Source organism: Patiria miniata, unplaced genomic scaffold, assembly GCF_015706575.1.
Source record: "Patiria miniata isolate m_02_andy unplaced genomic scaffold, ASM1570657v1 HiC_scaffold_20, whole genome shotgun sequence".
NCBI lineage: Eukaryota > Metazoa > Echinodermata > Asteroidea > Valvatida > Asterinidae > Patiria > Patiria miniata.
This window is the reverse complement of record NW_024037059.1, coordinates 5,466,262-5,483,559: the sequence shown is the minus strand read 5'-3', so window position 1 is coordinate 5,483,559 and position 17,298 is coordinate 5,466,262. Positions and strand designations below refer to the sequence as shown.

At 41.2% G+C, this 17,298-nt stretch overlaps 3 protein-coding genes across 5 annotated transcripts in view; 1 reads left to right on the top strand and 2 right to left on the bottom strand.

The window, feature by feature from the left end:
* Nucleotides 1–1,033: 1,033 nt before the first annotated feature.
* LOC119727174 (zinc finger protein 260-like) lies at nucleotides 1,034–17,193 on the bottom strand. Of its 3 annotated transcripts, XM_038199036.1 has the most exons (3): nucleotides 17,082–17,193; nucleotides 2,446–3,157; nucleotides 1,034–2,403 (listed from the first exon to the last, which is right to left on the bottom strand). In XM_038199036.1, exons 1-3 carry the CDS (start codon nucleotides 17,173–17,175, stop codon nucleotides 1,206–1,208), a joined length of 2,004 nt encoding a protein of 667 aa, XP_038054964.1. In that variant the 5' UTR covers nucleotides 17,176–17,193; the 3' UTR covers nucleotides 1,034–1,205. The 3 variants fall into 3 exon arrangements, with proteins under 3 accessions (XP_038054964.1, XP_038054963.1, XP_038054965.1); XM_038199035.1 differs by having other exon boundaries at nucleotides 1,035–3,157; XM_038199037.1 differs by lacking the exon at nucleotides 17,082–17,193 and adding an exon at nucleotides 5,988–6,102 and having other exon boundaries at nucleotides 1,035–3,157.
* On the bottom strand, nucleotides 9,234–12,762 carry LOC119727176. The gene has a single exon (XM_038199038.1). It carries the CDS (start codon nucleotides 11,587–11,589, stop codon nucleotides 10,210–10,212), a length of 1,380 nt encoding a protein of 459 aa, XP_038054966.1. The 5' UTR covers nucleotides 11,590–12,762; the 3' UTR covers nucleotides 9,234–10,209.
* LOC119727177 overlaps nucleotides 17,108–17,298 on the top strand; it is a 15,517-nt gene continuing 15,326 nt past the window's right edge. The window contains exon 1 of the mRNA XM_038199039.1: nucleotides 17,108–17,239. Within this exon, the coding sequence (XP_038054967.1) occupies nucleotides 17,163–17,239 (77 nt within the window). The 5' untranslated portion in view covers nucleotides 17,108–17,162. The remainder of the gene's footprint in view (nucleotides 17,240–17,298) is intronic.

Sequence of the window (17,298 nt, the reverse complement as noted above, 5' to 3'; positions counted from 1 at the left end):
TCACAATTTGAACAGCAACACCTGAACTGAAATGTGTCTTCCTGGCAGTGCCCTCAGTTGTCAAGAAAAACGTGGGTATTCTTAAATGTAAAAAAAATGTTCTTTTTAATGAAATTAACCAAAAAGGGATGCTACATACTTTTCATACATTTAATTAAGAGTAGAAAGTTGCACAAAACGTATTCCTAACAAAAATTCACTGCACGAACCCTTTAAAGCTCTATATGCAGGTGATGTCAATTCCTGGCAAACACAAACTTCAAAAAGTTAAAATAATAAATTGATACTAAGAAATAAATTGAACAACCTTGTAGTTGTATAATACAACTTCATTGTATTCAATTCTTTCAAGTGAATTGTGAAGCATGTGAATTAACAAGTTCATTTCACATACATGTGAACATTCTCCATGAAAATCCATCCTCAAAACAGCCAATGAAGGACTGAAACAAGAGTTCCTTAATAATTATTAAGAAAGAAATAATGTCGACATTTGAAAGTTATCTTTTCTGAAACTGGACGATGGGTGTTGCAACCAAATATACGCAGGATAAGAGATCTAAATGCCAAAAACATTACAAAATGATGTAACAAGCTGAAAATCTGTGCTAATGTACACACTAAAAATATTGAATTGTGTTGCAATAGGTTTTTGACTTCTGAGCAGCACAGGTGGTAGTCTGAGTATCACCCGTTATCCACAGAGCTAGGTCTCCTGTATAACGTCTGATATGTCTAAACATGCAGATATGTAAGTTGCGTGCAAGCCAATCAGAGTCGACTTTACTAAATTGTGACGTCATTTCATTCTCAAATCAGGACTAAGCTAATGGTTTGATTGGTCAATTCGAATGTAGTGTTTTTAAAAACAACAACAGCCGGGCGCATATCACGTAACATGATACAGAGCATGTGACACAGGTTTTTATTTATCCATGTCTATGACGCGCAACGGGTGAATGACCGAAGACCCGATATAGAAAGCACCTGCTGACTGGTCAAAATCTAGAGGTCAAGATGTGGTTGTCTTGCATTATTAATCAGCGAATCTGCTCAAATATTATAGACCATAGACTACACAGCTGCTGTGTTTTCCACAATTTTACTTGATAATCAACAGAACTGTAATTACATATGTAACATTTTACTCCAAATGGATTACATTATTAAGTCATGACTCAAAATTCGGTCAGGCTAATTGTAAGTCAGACTTCTTCCATTTCAAATGGTTCTCCCAAAAATGTGTCCAAGAGTTTCTCTTTCTTGTGGATCTTTTTATGGGCGGTCAGACTGTTTCTCTGGGTGTAGGCTTTGCCGCAAAAGTCACAAAGGAAGGGTTTTTCTTTTGTGTGGGTCCGCATATGTTCCTTCACAGTGCCTGCTTGCGTGAAGCCTCTGCCGCAAATGTTGCAAGTGAATGGCTTTTCCTTGGTGTGGATCCTGCGATGCACATTCAGTGAACTTTCATAGCAGAAAGCTTTGCCGCAGATCTCGCATACAAGTTTCCTGACTGCCCTGTGAGCCCTGAGGTGTGTTCGTAGCTTGCTTCCGTGCACGAAGGATTTCCCGCAAATGTTGCACTCCAGTGGCTGTTCCGGTCGGCCGTTGTTGTGGACCCACATGTGATGGGTCTTCAGAGTGCTCTCCTGCGAGAACAACTTGCCGCAAACACCGCACGGAAACGGCTTCTCTTTATAATGCGCTGTCGCTTGGTGGGCGCCGAGTGCGTCAGCATCCAGGAATGCTTCGTTACAAGTATCGCACGAAAACTGCGGGTGGATTAACTGATGTGTTCTTAGTGTTTTTGTGCAGGAGAAAGCTTTGTCACAAACGCTACAAATAAATGTTCTCTGATTTTTGTGGACTGACTGATGGTGAGCACTCAGAGATCTCTGTGATTTGAAGACATCGTCGCAAAGTTTGCAAACAAATGACTTCTTCTTGGATTGGACCTCCTCCCGGACCTCCTCCTGGGCCTCCTCCTGGACCCGAGGGAGCTTCTTCTTTCTCCTCTTTCTTCTCTTCTTCTTCGGTTTGGGGTTGTACTTGGCGTTAAGCTGCAGGCTTTTGCGATGAATCAACTTCAGGTGCTTCTCAAGCCGCACTTTGCTTGAAAACCTCTTGCCACAAAATGCACACACATACTGGAACTTAACGTTATCATTGTGGGTCTTACAATGGTTGGCTAGGTTGTGTGCTTTCTGAAACATTTTGCCGCAGGAGTAACAGCCAAAGGCTTTTGATTGGTCATGTCCCTTTTGATGTGACTTCAGGTGGTTTGCCTTTGAGAAACTCATGCCGCATGTGTGACAAATGTAGAGTTTTCCATAGGTGTGGTCATTGGTGAGGCTGTAGTATTTAATCTTGATCAGAGTGGCTTCATCTATATCATTAGGGTCGGATGTTTTATAAGGCGTGGCAGCATCTATATCATTAGGGTCGAATGTTTTATCAGGCGTGGCAGCATCTATATCATTAGGGTCGAATGTTTTATCAGGCGTGGTATCATCTATATCATTAGAGTCGGATGTTTTATCAGGCGTGGCATCATCTATATCATTAGGGTCGGATGTTTTATCATGCATGGCATCATCTATATCATTAGGGTCGGATGTTTTAGCAGGTGTGGCATCATCTATATCATTAAGGTCGGATGTTTTATCAGGCGTGGCATCATCTATATCATCAGAGTCAGATATTTTGTCAGGCGTAGCTTTATCTATATCATTGGGGTCAAATGTTTTATCAGGCATGGCTTCATATATATCATCAGGGTCGGATGTTTTATCAAGCGTGGCTTCATCTACATCATTAGGGTCAGATGGTTGATCAGGCATGGCATCATCTATATCCTTACAGTCAGATGTTTTATCAGGCGTGGCATCATCTATATCATTAGGGTCGGATGTTTTATCAAGTGTGGCATCATCTATATCATTAGAGTCAGATATTTTGTCAGGCGTAGCATCATCTATATCATTAGAGTCAGATGTTTTATCAGGCGTGGCACTTTCTATATCATTAGGGTTAGATGGTTGATCAGGTGTGGCATCTTCTATATCATTAGAGTCGGATGTTGTATCAGACTTGGCCATCACATCGTGCTCTTTAGTGGCTTCAGGTTCCATGTTTTCCATCTTCAACTTGAGATTTCTACCTGCAAAGTCAAAATAAGAAGTTAATGTAAATGTGGCACTAGCATGACTAGTCTACATGTTCAACACCCAGGGGCGAGAACTGAACTATGCAAACAACCCGTTGGTCTTGAAGTACTGACAAAGACTTTATTTTCTCAATTAGTAACCATATTCTACCTTAGTTTTATGTTTAATTAAACAATGCTAGTTTATTTGCAATTCGTTTGGACACAGCAGCTCTCATTTATTTTTGTCAATGACTACCAATCACACACTCAAACACTGTTCAAACCGAATCAAAAATCTTTTCAATCTTGTTGTTCAAATGATAGTAGTGAATGCAGGCCTAGCTGGAGTTATCTCAGCCCAATATTTTATCGTTAGGTTGTCATATAGGGCTGGAGGAAATTGTCAACATAGACTAGCAGTTATGAAAATTGAATTCGAAAATGTGCCATTTTGTCCCCGTAACACACTTATTCCACCTAAGGCTCACCCAAACCTTGCCTGGCATAACCACTACACAGGTCCTTGAAGAAAATAACAATCCGCAATGAAGATTCAGCCTACAATTGCAGTGAAAAAAAGGAGGCATTACCGACAGCAGATCGATTTAGCGTTGATTTGTGCACAAACTAAACTTGTGTGCAAAGGAACGGCAATGCGCGGTCAATTACCATGCACAGTGCAAGCACCAGTCACACTTGCCAACTGCACGGCGCGGTGCGGCATGGCGTTGGAGCGTACACCCGACGACTGTTTGTCGGCCAACGTCGGCTGCCGTTCTACCTCAGCCGTGATACGAGTGAAGCCTCATAGTTAGTGCAGCAGTAGTGCATCAAACAATCGTCGAGTGTGCATTTCAGCGCCATGCCGCGCCGCGCCATGCAGTTGGCAAGTGCGACTGGTGCGTGTGCTGTGCATGGTAATCGTCAACGTCAGCTCTGGCCGGCGATGTTAACTTGATCTGCTGTTGCTAATGCCTCCTTTTTTTCACTGCAATTGTAGGCTGAATCTTCATCGTGAATCGTTATTTCCTTCAAGAAACTGTGTAGTGATTATGCCCGGCAAGGTTTGGGTGAGTCCCAGGTGGAATTTTGTGTGTTAGGGGGAAAAAAAGGCACATTTTCGAATTCAATTTTCATCACTGCTAAAAGTGCTAGTCCATGTTGACGATTTCCTCCAGCCCTATATGACAACCCAACGATAAAATATAGGGCTGAGGTAACTCCAGCTAGGCCTACAAAATGTCAGTTCATCTACTATGAATAAATTGAGCCATAATGAATGTTCAATATTACAAGGCCCAAGAACTAGAGTTCAAGTTTACTAGCTGGATATTGTGACATTTATCGGCGATCATGTAGTGTAGGGTCCGGTTCCTATAATAAGGGAACAAAATCCACTTTAAATTTTTTTAGACCGACCAAACTAGTTGGCGACATTCTCAGTAAACAGGTATGTCATAGATAGAGGGCAGGGTTTGGAATTTTTGAGGGAAATTTGGGGGTAAAATGACGATGATAGTGCAGCGACAATACGCCAACCCGAAAATAAAGACGCCGATCACCGCACAATGTACCGTGAGACTAGCTGGAGTTACCCAGCCCTGAGTTTTATCATTGGGTTGTCATCTAGGGCTGGAGCGCATTTTTCTCAAAACTTGTAGTATTTGCAAAAAAAAATTGGAAAATGTTCAATTTTGTCCCCGTTACACACTAATTGCAACTGCAACTCACCCCAAACTTGCCTGGAATAACCATTACACAGGTCCTTGAAGTAAAACACGATCCACGATGAAGATTCAGCCTACAATTGCAGTGAAAACAGGAGGAATAACCGCTAACTTGACAACCTTGCTGGATTGGCCAGGACCGCTATTGGTTTGTGCACAAAAAAAATTGTGTACAATGAATGGCGGTCGATTAACAGGCACAGAGAGATCGATCGCTGTCAACTACTCGTTTTTGCCGGCTGCGCTGGCTGTTGGCGCATGACGTCACGCGGAAGCGTATGACCCGATGACTGTTTCATGCACTAGTATAAGCTTTACCAGTCGCATCACAGCTTTGGTACTGGAACCGCAACCAATAGTGCATGAAACAGTCATCGGGTGTTACGCTTCCGCGTGACGTCATGCGCCAACAGCCAGCGCAGCCGGCAAAACCGAGTAGTTGACAGCGATCGCTCTCTGTGCCTGTTAATCGACCGCCATTCATTGTACACAATTTTTTTTGTGCACAAACCAATAGCGGTCCTGGCCAATCCAGCAAGGTTGTCAAGTTAGCGGTTATTACTCCTGTTTTCACTGCAATTGTAGGCTGAATCTTCATCGTGGATCGTGTTTTACTTCAAGGACCTGTGTAATGGTTATTCCAGGCAAGTTTGGGGTGAGTTGCAGTTGCAATTAGTGTGTAACGGGGACAAAATTGAACATTTTCCAAATTTTTTTTGCAAATACTACAAGTTTTGAGAAAAATGCGCTCCAGCCCTAGATGACAACCCAATGATAAAACTCAGGGCTGGGTAACTCCAGCTACCGTGAGGCGTGAGAACGCACGGCGCGCTGAATCGCAAGGCACAAACCGCGCAGGAAAATCGTGATTTCTACCCCAAGAAACTGTTCAAAATTGCAAAACGGGTGTCATTAGAATTGGGGAAGTCTGCTTTTGAATTTGATTGTAAAAATGATGCTGATGCTATTCTGTTTGACAGTGACACGTTTGATTGTTTTGCATGAATTGTGATGAAACTGCATTTGAAATTTTGATACAAGAAACAACATTTCTTTAAGAGCAGAAACAAATTGATAGGCCTATATTATTGTATATATTCTTCAAAATCTCTCACCTCGAATATTTCAGGTTCCTAAAGCTTCAGAGTTACCCTTGCACAGGAAATCAGCAGTCTTTTGATGAAACTTTGAAGGAAATATCTAAACCGATTCCGAGTTCATCAATAGCAAGCTGAACAAAGTGCGCCCTCAATAGGTTTCTGTCGAGCATAGGGTTTTCGAAACCACGGTTTCGTATCCAGTTTGGCTTCGAGAAACATTTAGTGGACTTTAGTCGAATACACACAATACAAATGTAACAAATGTACTGATAAATTTAACCTGCAGGCTATTTTGTTCATACTAGTAAAGATTGGGATCACAATTGAAGGTCAGCTGCTAACTTAGCTAAGTTAGCTAGTTGGCAATTCTTCAAAACATCGTTGACCCTTCCCCAATAAACATTGCAACTTTGGAATTTTTCAATGTCTGCCCTTAAAAATAGAACTTGAATTAAACTTCTGCTGCCCGGCCATTCTAAAACAACCATAGGCATACAAATCAATTTTGGTTATTCTTTCGCAAAGGTAAGGTTTATTTGTGGATTGGCAGAATAAAGAAATGATGTCGAGTTCTAAAGACTTGGCATATATTTTTCTCGCAAGATGCGTGGGGGGGGGGGGGCTTTGGAGACCTAGTTTTTACCCTCAGTTACCTCTTTATAGTGGGACCACACGGTGGGCCACACTCCTGAATCAGGAGTCGGGGGAGGGGGGCTCTCAATGCTTTCATAGTGCACACTGCGTTTGTGAAAGGTACAATTTGCACAACTAAACTATGAACTGTTTTCCCCTGTGGCCCCTGTGCCGAGGTTACACAGTTATATTGGGACAAGCAATTAGCAACCATGTAAAGAAAGTGGAAGTCGGCAAACATAACGGACATGGCGCATTTTGTTCTTTACTTAACTGAACTAAGTCCAACAGTCACAATGTTTACTAAGTTCCTTTCTTCTCAAATATTGGAAGCCTCAAAAAAGTTCCTGCCGAGGGACGCGGCGCCCAGAAGATACCGGTAATGCGCCCGTTCTTTCACTTGTTTGTGAAGTTACTGAAATGTTTGATGTTCCTCTTCGATTGAAGACCAACAAGACGTTTTTTAAGAGCGAAAGTGTATTGATTCAACTCGGAGACAGGTAAACCATTATGCAAAGTATTTTTTCACCATTCATGGCCAGGCAAGAACGCGGGATATGCAAAGCTGATTGAAAGAACTACATGCACATTAAATTCAGGAAAAAGTCTACAAAGATCACCGAGTCTCCACAATCACTCGCACTCGAGTTTAACTCACCTAAAATGACATGAACAAAACGAAAACGGACAAAAACTTTCAGTAATTATGAATCTTCCAGATTATGTAAGCAGTATAACGTGTGATATTGGTGGATTTCTGGGACTGTAATTTTCTGATCCACTGTACATAGCAATCAAGAGACTCATTTTGTAATATCAAGCCAGAAATGCTTAATATATTTCACGGCATTCAAGCAAACATATTTGAGAAAAAAAAACTCCGAGCAACTTCCGGAGCATATTTCTCCGATCGATTCTGAGCAAGTAATTTGATCGGAAGGTTTTCAGTCCGATGAGAGGGTGGTTCAATGACCCGATCTTGCCACGCGTAGGACTAGTTGTTTTGCTTAATTATAATATTTAATTAACTGATAATTACATTCGGCAGGCAAGCCCTGACAACATGTTTTTGTTGTTGTGGAACCTCAATTAAGAGATTTAGAATGGCCATTCCTGGGATGTACATGTGTTGAGTTTTATGCTGAAACCCAACCCGAAAATTAGCAATTTTGATAAAGTATTCCTTCACCCAAAATCACCACATATGGAAAACAATTGCAGCACTCCAAAATATTGAAATCGACAGTAGCAGTTTTACATCCTCCACTGATATGGATTAAGAGCTGTTGATGTTTGGAAATGCGCGATGCGATATTTTTTTCTTAGTCAATCCGATATAGATTTCCTAACCATGTAACTGAAAACCATCAGTAAAAATTGCCTATTGCTAAACCTACTCAATTCTGTTTGTAAATCATGCGATTTTCGGTCATGATTCCTTTAGGCCCAAATGATTCTCAAAATAGCTGAAGACTATTCATGGAATATTTTTTTTAACGAATAACAAAATAAAAGGGATAAAAATGATGACTGAGATTTACTTGCATCTCTCCTTGAGTGCAAAAGACATTATGCACCATCCCCGTCAACAAGTTTCGAAGCAATTGGGTTATTAATTTTGTCACAAATAACAGTTTCAGAGTATGTTTTATTCTGAGCACACACGCAGCAAATTGAAAAGGTACATGAAAATATAAGATTATCTCTTTTTGTCTAAGATATTTCAAAACAATTTTGAAGCATTGCCACACAATCAATATGCTAGCATATAAGAGAAATATAAAAGTAATATAATCTACTCTGTTTAAAAAATATTTAAGGCCCCTACAAAAATCCATATTGATATTCTTTTATCTACAGGGGAAAGCACGTAACCGTGGGGGAAAAAACAGCTTTGCAAAGTTAAAAATAGATCATGTTTGCAAAATAAACGAGGCATCTGGAGTCTACTTTCTAGGAAGGTAGTTCATAATTTAACAACTGTATTGAGAGAGCATTTTTGCAAAAAAACAAACATGCATTGCCGTGAGACGGCAATTAGCTACATGTACAAAGGACAAAACTATCTCTTTTTTGCCGAGTTAAAATCCTTACAAATAAATACATGTATATGCAGTTATAAACCTCATATGCCACAACAACATAATTTAGATAGTTCAACCAAAACTGAATACGGATATTCCTGACAATTAAGAAGCAAGTACGCAGTAAATTCAGAACAAACAGTACTAAAGAACCGCCACAAACATGTTTTTTTTTAATTGGAATTCGAAAGGGCACGTCAAATATCACAAATATCCATTCGATTTGTCAAATAAAAGATGATTCCGTATTGAGTTGTTCTTATCAAGTGCATTGCAAGTGAGACTATTCTGGTACATTGTACCTTCTTTACTATAGTCCATCAGTTCTCATGTTAAATTTTAAAAAGGACTAATTAACACTTTGCTGGAAACATGACCCCAAAAAACTTTGCCATCTTTGATATATATTTTATCCAAAAAAAATCGTTTAAATGATAATGCTTTCCCTGTTCTTTTGAACAAAATAATGAATGTTATTGTTTTGCGCTTATATAAAATTTTGTATCTCCACAAATTGTAAAATACATGTAATGTGCTTCTTTTATTCTGCTTTGGAATGTCATAACATTCAATTCTCAGTGAGTCAAAATGTTAATGCTGTGTATAGACTAAACAGCTGATGTTTAATCAGCTTTCAGCCAAGCATTAGAAAATGCATTTTGAATGCTTCAAAGTTATACGAAGAATTACACATGCTGATTGTCTCATCTTGCAAGGAAAACAGCTCCATAAACAGCAAATACAAAATGTATATATACATAATTCACACTGGTGAATTCTCAATTTATGCGTGCGCTCTTCAAAATAACAGAGCGCATCAACGACATGTAACTAGATCCTACTATTTCTCCCAAATAAGTCTAATCCGCGGATTACATTAATCCAAGATTTTAAATCGTGTGCGGTTCGCCTTGAAAGGGGATCAACTTCAAGACTTATGGAGGGATTTAGAGTCGGTTTATCTTAGAGCAAAGGGAAGTCTCTTGTGGTTCAGCCGAGGATTAAGTTGGATTTCCTCTCTCTAGCATTTGTTCCATTTTGTGCTGAGTGTTTGTAAGAAACAAAATAAAATGGCTATTTTTTTGCTTATTATTCATCGGAAATTTCCATCATGAAAAAACAACAACAACAATGTCTTTTGTCATTTCGTAATCATTCATTGGAACTTACACAACGAGTGAACAAAAATAGATGATGAATTGGTCAAGTGGGGACAGATATTCGATACGAGTTGAGATCGGGATAAGTTAGCTTAGAATGATGCTTAGTCGGTTTTTCTCTTAAAATTGCACTTTCCAAAAAGTTGAGGGAATAACTCTATTTTTGAATGAGTACTTCCATAACGCCACACCGTGTTGAACTGGTATACGGATTCGCATACAACGGTAATAATTGTTTAAAATCGCAAAGGAACAACATAATTATAGAACATTTATCAAAAATATCCATTTCCAATTTATGAGCCAATCAACATGTTTCGATAGTGCATAATGCTTTGGTTAGTCAACTAAATCCCAGCTTCACGAATTGTCATCGTCGTCCAAGTTGTCAGAGTCATCGTCGTCAGATCCCCAGGCTCTCAATCGCGCCTTAACCGGCGAATCGTCACTTCGCCTGACACGATTGTCCCCCGACTCGATCTTCTTGATGTTACCAAATGTCATATTGACAGCGTTTAGGTTCCCGATGCTTCGCTGAGCGTCTCTCTTCTCCGCGTCACTCTCGATGAACTGCCGGGGGCCCCTCCCTCCCCGCAAGTTCTCCAGCAACCGATGGGTGTAATAATCCACGGTCTGGTCCGGGTCTGTCTGTAGACCCTGGAGAGAGGTCGAAAAGTGTTTGACCCGGTCGGGAAAGTTGGCTCTGGCCAGACGATCTTGGTTGATGTCCAGCAGAGTCGGTCGCTTGTCCTCGCCGAAGATGCTCGGCATGGTGTGTTTCTGTTGCCTGCTCGAGGGGGTTCGCCGTCTCGGGGTTGCAGAGGTGGGTCGCTGAGTTGCCGTGGTGGGTCTCTTAGCGGCAGCAGGCGTTAGAGACGATGACGAGGAAGAAGTTTGAACGTCTTGTGACGAAGCCGCACGTAAACGGCTGTCTTGTCTCGCCAGAGCCGTCTTGGGCCTGATGGTTTGGGCGACACGCGTTGCTTTGGACGAACTGGGATATGCCGTGTTGGGCCTCAGCTTTCTCCTGTCATCCAGGATCACTCTCTGCCGAGTTTTATTACCACGTTGTGAGTCTGCAATCTGGTCGTCCGATTGTGTTTGCTCTGATTTTGGTCCTGTACTTTCTTGCAACGTAAGCTGTGAGTCCTGCTTGTGAGGCATATCAGCCACTGGCGACGATCTCCTGGTAACAGTCTTGCGTGCGAGAGATGCCGAACTTGACGGTCTCTTATTCCCTGGCACAGAGGTAGTGTCTGCCTCGCGAACTGCCGCAGTACCGTGTGTCCCATCAGCATTCGGTTCAACAACTACGATAGAAGTTGCAGCAGGCCTCACTCCCTTCCCTTTCCCGTACTTCAGAGTTTCGTGTGCCGTGCTCTCCTCTTGGTCGACGGGGCTTTTCTGCGTGGGGCTGATCGTGACCGTGTACTGATCGTCCTGACCTCCCACGCTGGTATTGAATGTGTAGTTGTCTCGGTGAATCAGCTCTCTCAGCAGGTCCCTGTTATTGGTCATGCGGGCGTGGGTGATCTTGGACCGGTAGAGCTTGGTCTGGAATCGCTTGTTGACCACCCTCTGGTCCATGGAGATCCGGTGGCCGACTCTGTGCTTGGAGACATCCAGCATTTGGAGGTTCTTCAGCAACATGGCGTCCAGTTTCCAGTTAGCCGAGAAGACGGTCTGTGATTTCTCACCGACCAGCGCTCCTGGTTGTTTCTTCTCGCTACGGGAACCCATGTTCGCTCGAAAGATGAAATTCCGTCCCCATCCGTTATTTCACGAGATAGTTTAACGATATCACGCTGCCTAAATTAGACCAGCAGTGTCCTTCGTCACACTGAAATCCGGTTTCGAGTATGACCGCCATAACATTTTAATCGCATCCATTATCTAAATTACGACTGCCGTTATTCAACCTCATGTGTCACTTGGATGTAGAGAAGTCATAAACACGTTTTTACATCGTGGTCGTACAAAAATTCCGAGTCCATGTAAGCCATTTTCAAAAAAGTTTAACTCAGGTTAAAGTTGAATCATCTTCATCATGGTAAGTGGCCATCGAACGCTCGTTATAGAGTCCACTTTACACGGCACTTACCACTCGAGCGTTACTTGAGAACCGCGTTATTATTCATACACAACACAACGGGATTGTAACACCAAAGTTCATCTCCATGGATTTGATAAACTGTGTGCTGCATGTATCCATGTTCTGTCGGCCAATTATCAGTTGATTAATGGAGTTACTTTTCCGGATGGGCTTGAAGAGAATGTTGGGAACAAAATCCAGCAGAACATAGGCTCATAGTCGGCAGCAGCCTGTCATTATGTCCCAATATTCAAGCGTAGACACGCGGGTTTATAAACCGAATGGAGCTTGTTACTCCAACGGCATCAATCTGAGATACTGTGCCCCTCGCAAAGTTTACAGTCAATTCCTCTGGTCATCATTATAAATCGTAGACAATTTAGAAGAACAGTAACTGGTCGATAAACAGACAGCTATTTCTCGTTCTTGAATCATAAAAAGATACAGATGGTTCAATATTTCACTTGTGGGGAATTTCGTCCAATGCTCCCAATGCAGAAGGTCAACTGTGTTGAGACAGTCGTGTTAGATGTCCAGCACGATGGCCAAAATGATGACCGCACAGATATTACGACGTAAACCGGGACGAAAAAATCAATCAAATTAGTATCCCAATATCATCTGGCGCGAGCTAAACAAATCCACTGCACGCTGGATGGTGGTAAAGCAATTGCAAGGGGTGAAGGCAAATTGCCCCTTTGTGGGAGCCTCTTTTGTACCCTCACTCCGGATGAATGGAGGCATCACAATGCCCGCTCCATGGCAACACACAACAAAAGGGGTTCATGTTGGCCCTCTGAGGGGGGCGATGTAACTTTGGTTGGTGGAGTTTTGTTGACTGTACTGCCAATAAAAAAAAAAGCTGAGCGCGCGTGTACGTTTTGGTGTTTACTTTTTAAGTATGGTGAATTGTATTCATAACCCGACCTCAGGGTACATACTGCTGGAAATTCATTGAGCAGATTTTCCAGTCTGGTGAAGTTGGACGTCAATATTAAGAATCGATGTACGTGTACAGCCACATGCATAACTTTCCCACAGTCATGACAGACTGAGTTTGAATGAAAACATTTTGCATACATTCTTTACAAATGTTAAACATGGTGTTACATAAAGTGTTTAATATAAAAGTGAGCGCAAGTTCCCCCCCCCCATATTTTAGTCGAGGAGTCATCATCACATTTATGTCCAGACGTATATCCGGCTTAGATTTTTGTTCAATAAAGCATACAAGGTCTATCTTACAGATTAAACATATTTCGAGTTTACATATTCAAGTTAAACAAGATAAAGATTACAGTAACGGTTTGTCGGCTTGATTCACAGAACACGATAATGTTTTCGAATCCTTGTATTCCTGGATCGTGGGTCATCAACGCATTATCGTCGGAAGGACTACAAAGTAAAGAAGATGGTAACTTTTTGAGATTATGCAGAATTCCTCGGATTGATAAAAAAGAAAGAAAACGTGTTAAAGGGAACTTGATTCTACCTTTTCTTTCTGTGAAGATTTGTGGTTGGTGATCTTTCTTGTGGATTGTTTTCAACTGTTTAATTTAATTGATCAATCGCCATGGTCTTATCAGGGCAGAAATCTCGGTGGTCACGAGGATTATTCGACCTAATCAAATCTGTCATCATTTTGTTTGGGTAGGGCTATAGCTACGTGCTATTAGATTAATATGATCTTGGGTGATGGACTTGGTATCGCATCTTGGTGGCGAGGGTGTGCCGGACCGCAACAACTGACAGCGGGAGTGACCCGTGCAACTCATCCCCAATGAATGTGATTGACAGGGTTGTTGGGGATTACAACCTGTTTGCGGGAAAAGTTTCCGAACCCGGCAAGTGAAGTGACAAACGCTAAGCTTGACTATTTAAAATCATGATTTATTGTTATTATTTTTTCTAAAATTTAAATTGAAACATGAAACTAACACAGGCTAAATTGTGGTGGCCATTTTACAAGATGTGCTTATAGACGATTTGCACTGCGGTCATTTTTGAGGTGCGTGCTTGCTTGCATGCGTAGATCTCTTGTGCATTCATTGATAATGAATCAACACAACAAATCACACCTCAAGATGGCTGCCAAATGCAATCGATCTATACCATATATTATGCTCTTACAGTTTTGAACTTGAAGATACAGGCCCCATGTAAAAGATTTTGTTTTAACCCTGCGAGACAACGATTTGCCATTGCCTAATGTGAAACAAGTTTCCTCTCATGAACTTTGTAAAGTAAGTGGCCTTTTGTGAGAAAAAAGAAAGAAAGGGTGGGCTGTAGTTAAGAAGCCTATCACTACCGCGTCTCCAGGGCTTACGTTATTTTCAAACTCGTTACTACCCCCTCTTGTGACCACAGAAGTCCAGTGTACAGAATTTACCAACAAGTCTAATGAGGGCGGTATACATAAACATTATTTACCGCCTCTGTCTGCAACTAAACTGCAACTAAACTAGCATATTCGGGGTAAGAAAATACCGAATTCTCATTTATTTCATTGTCCGATGAGTTTATCATTGTTACACCTTGAACTATGATATAATGTTGAAAGCTTTATTCATTGCATCAACTAAAATTGGAAGGTATGTCACTGAAATTCAAGTCGTGTAGGTTGGACGTCTTCATTGCATTACGACCAAGACGACTGACGTCCAGGGTATAAATTGTACCACCAGGCACCATAGCGAAAAAAATTATAAAACATTTTTTTTCATATTTTTACCAGACGGAGGAAGCTGAAATTTCGCTTACATATTCTTTGTGTCCAGAATTGTGCATGCGCTGGGTTTATAAACATGATAAAAGGCAAATATGTCCGCGGGCGGCGTGTTTACCGAAAATAACATGAATAAACTGCAAGTTCTACGCTTTCGTTGAAAACATTTTCAGTACCAAATCTCCGCGTGAAGACGTACGTACATGCGCGTGCCGTTTGCTGCCGCTTGCTGCATGCCGTGGCGGCAGCGTGCTAGGTGTGCATTCACTCGTGTGTAATCTTCACACGGGGAGTTCATACTGAAAATGTTTTCAACGAAAGCGTGGGATTGCAGTTTATTTTCGGTGTCCAACTTCGCTAGTGTAAATCGGTAATTACACATACTTCCAGAACTGTAAGGTTTTTTACAAACCTTACAGAAACTGAGAAAGACCAATTGAAAGTGCTGTAGAAAAAAAAATTCCGATTTTTTTCCGACCTCCAAACTCTCCTGTCACGAAATGTTTATCCTCAATATTTCACAAGTATTATTTTTGATGTGGATTAGTACCTCTAGGGTGGGTTGAAATCCCTCAAATGTCAAACATAAATGTGAAATTTACCAGAATTTCATTCACCAGGATCATTGGAGTCTCGCATTCGGCCGTCTGTCATCGTTTGCCGTCGACTGAGGGGGCTTTCATTCTCTTGACCAACCACAGCGTAGCTTTCATTTCATCGCGTGAAGCACGGACATTGGCACGGAGACACTCTTGGAATGAAAGCCACGCTGTAGTTGGTCAAGAGAATTAAAGTGCCCTCATGGCAAACGATGACAGACGGCCGAATGCAAGACTCTGATGACCCTGGTTTGTTTGACATTTGAGGGATTTCAACCCACCCTAGAGGTACTAATCCACATCAAGATAATACTTGTGAAATGTTGAGGTCAAACATTTCGTGACAAGAGAGTTTGGAGGTCGGAAAAAAATCGAGAATTTTGTAAAAAACCTTACAGTTCTGGAAGTAAATTACACGCATTTGATTCTCCCTAACCGCTTGTCAAAATCGGCCCCTATGCACAAGTCCTACAAAAAATAATATGAATATAGTAGACCAACCGCATTATTCACGAATAATGCATGCTTCTGATGAATTTCATATTGGCTTTTGGGGGGCTTAATTTTGCCGAGCACTGATAAATTTGAATTATGTATTTTATGCAAAAGGCAGCCAGAAGCAGACGAATTAACATGATTAATGACATAGGCCAGCATAGCCAGGCAGGAAGAACAAGGATCAACTGATCAAATGGTTTTGATCTGCATGATTTAAAATCGTTTAGTTGCTTTAATATTAAACCAAACAAGAAATCACAAAAAACATGTAAGTAGAGTGCATAACAAGCTCTACAATGAAAAAAATTATATGTATGCTCACTTTTTAGGTCTAGTAACCGGATTTTGCGTGCATGTGCCAGTGGGCAAAACCGTCTTCAGTGATTGTTTTAACTTCCATTGTTCTTACTGATCTTTAACTGAGCTTCTCCTGGTGTAAGTTCATGTGCACACTAAATCTAAATGAGACTTGTAAGTTAAATTAGACTTATATTGATGCCTTTGTATGATTAATAATGATCAGCAGTTCGAAAAACCACTAATTATTACCACTGGTCTAGATCAGTGCCCTCTTACTCTTAGAGTATTTCGCACTTTACTCACGAAATTACGCGAGCGCAATGTCTTGACACACTTCTAGTTCATGCTGATGCAAATTTCATGCACTAGCCTATATTAGTTAACCACACGTGACCGTGTTTCAGCCAACCAGGATAAAGAACAGCAAGAGGTGTATTATAAAGTACCGTAGCTGATGGCTTGCGAGGGAGATACGTAACATTTTAATTTATTTCCATAAAATTAAATAAAAAATTAAAAAAATTATCCCCCCCCCCTTTTTTCATTGCCCCCCTCTCCAGGAATGATCCGACAATGGACTAACGCATGTGTGAAATGTCCATAATTTCCTGTACTTAGCATGAATTCCCCCCCCCCCCCCTCAAATCAGAGTGGTAGCATAAGTTCATCTTGACTAACATGTACGTTTTAGCTTAGTAAAAAAATTTTAACGAGATTGAGATCTCATATTTCCTCTTGCTATTGCTAAGCGGACATTGAGCTTTTCCTTGCCGGTGTATGTGTACGTGTCGAGTTGCCGGTTGCTTGTATTACTAATCTTTCGTTAGTTAACACTTAGCAATCGACACCTGCTTGGGGCAGAAGTTTATTAGCTGTCTGTTCCAATACAGGATGGAACGCGCTTGTCATGTAGCATCAGTAAATGTAACCAAATATGATCCGGCAGCTGCAAAAGTATCACACAGGTAATTAGTAAAAAAAAAAAAACTCCCTCTCTTCTCTGCGAAACTTAACTTACCTTCTTTTTGCCTGGACAGATCTGACTGTTCCTGAAGACCTCTCCAGCCTTGCAGCAGGTGACACTGTGTGTAAAGTGACCATGGCTGAAGCATCCGATCCGTCGAAACCCGACTCCTGTAATAATGTGAGTGGTGATGAAGAAGATGAACTTGAAAGGTACGATACCCGAGACAATTAGCATTTGGGTGCTAGACTTACACTCCTCTATGCCTCTC

What these genes read in the sequence shown, in the direction of transcription:
- LOC119727176 (XM_038199038.1), bottom strand. Translation starts at nt 11,589, where the DNA reads ATGGGTTCCCGTAGCGAGAAGAAACAACCAGGAGCGCTGGTCGGTGAG.
- LOC119727174 (XM_038199035.1), bottom strand. Translation starts at nt 17,175, where the DNA reads ATGCTTCAGCCATGGTCACTTTACACACAGTGTCACCTGCTGCAAGGC. An exon ending in TCTGTCCAGGCAAAAAGAAG is followed by an intron (nt 3,158 to 17,081) that starts GTAAGTTAAGTT and finishes TTGACTTTGCAG; the next exon opens with GTAGAAATCTCAAGTTGAAG.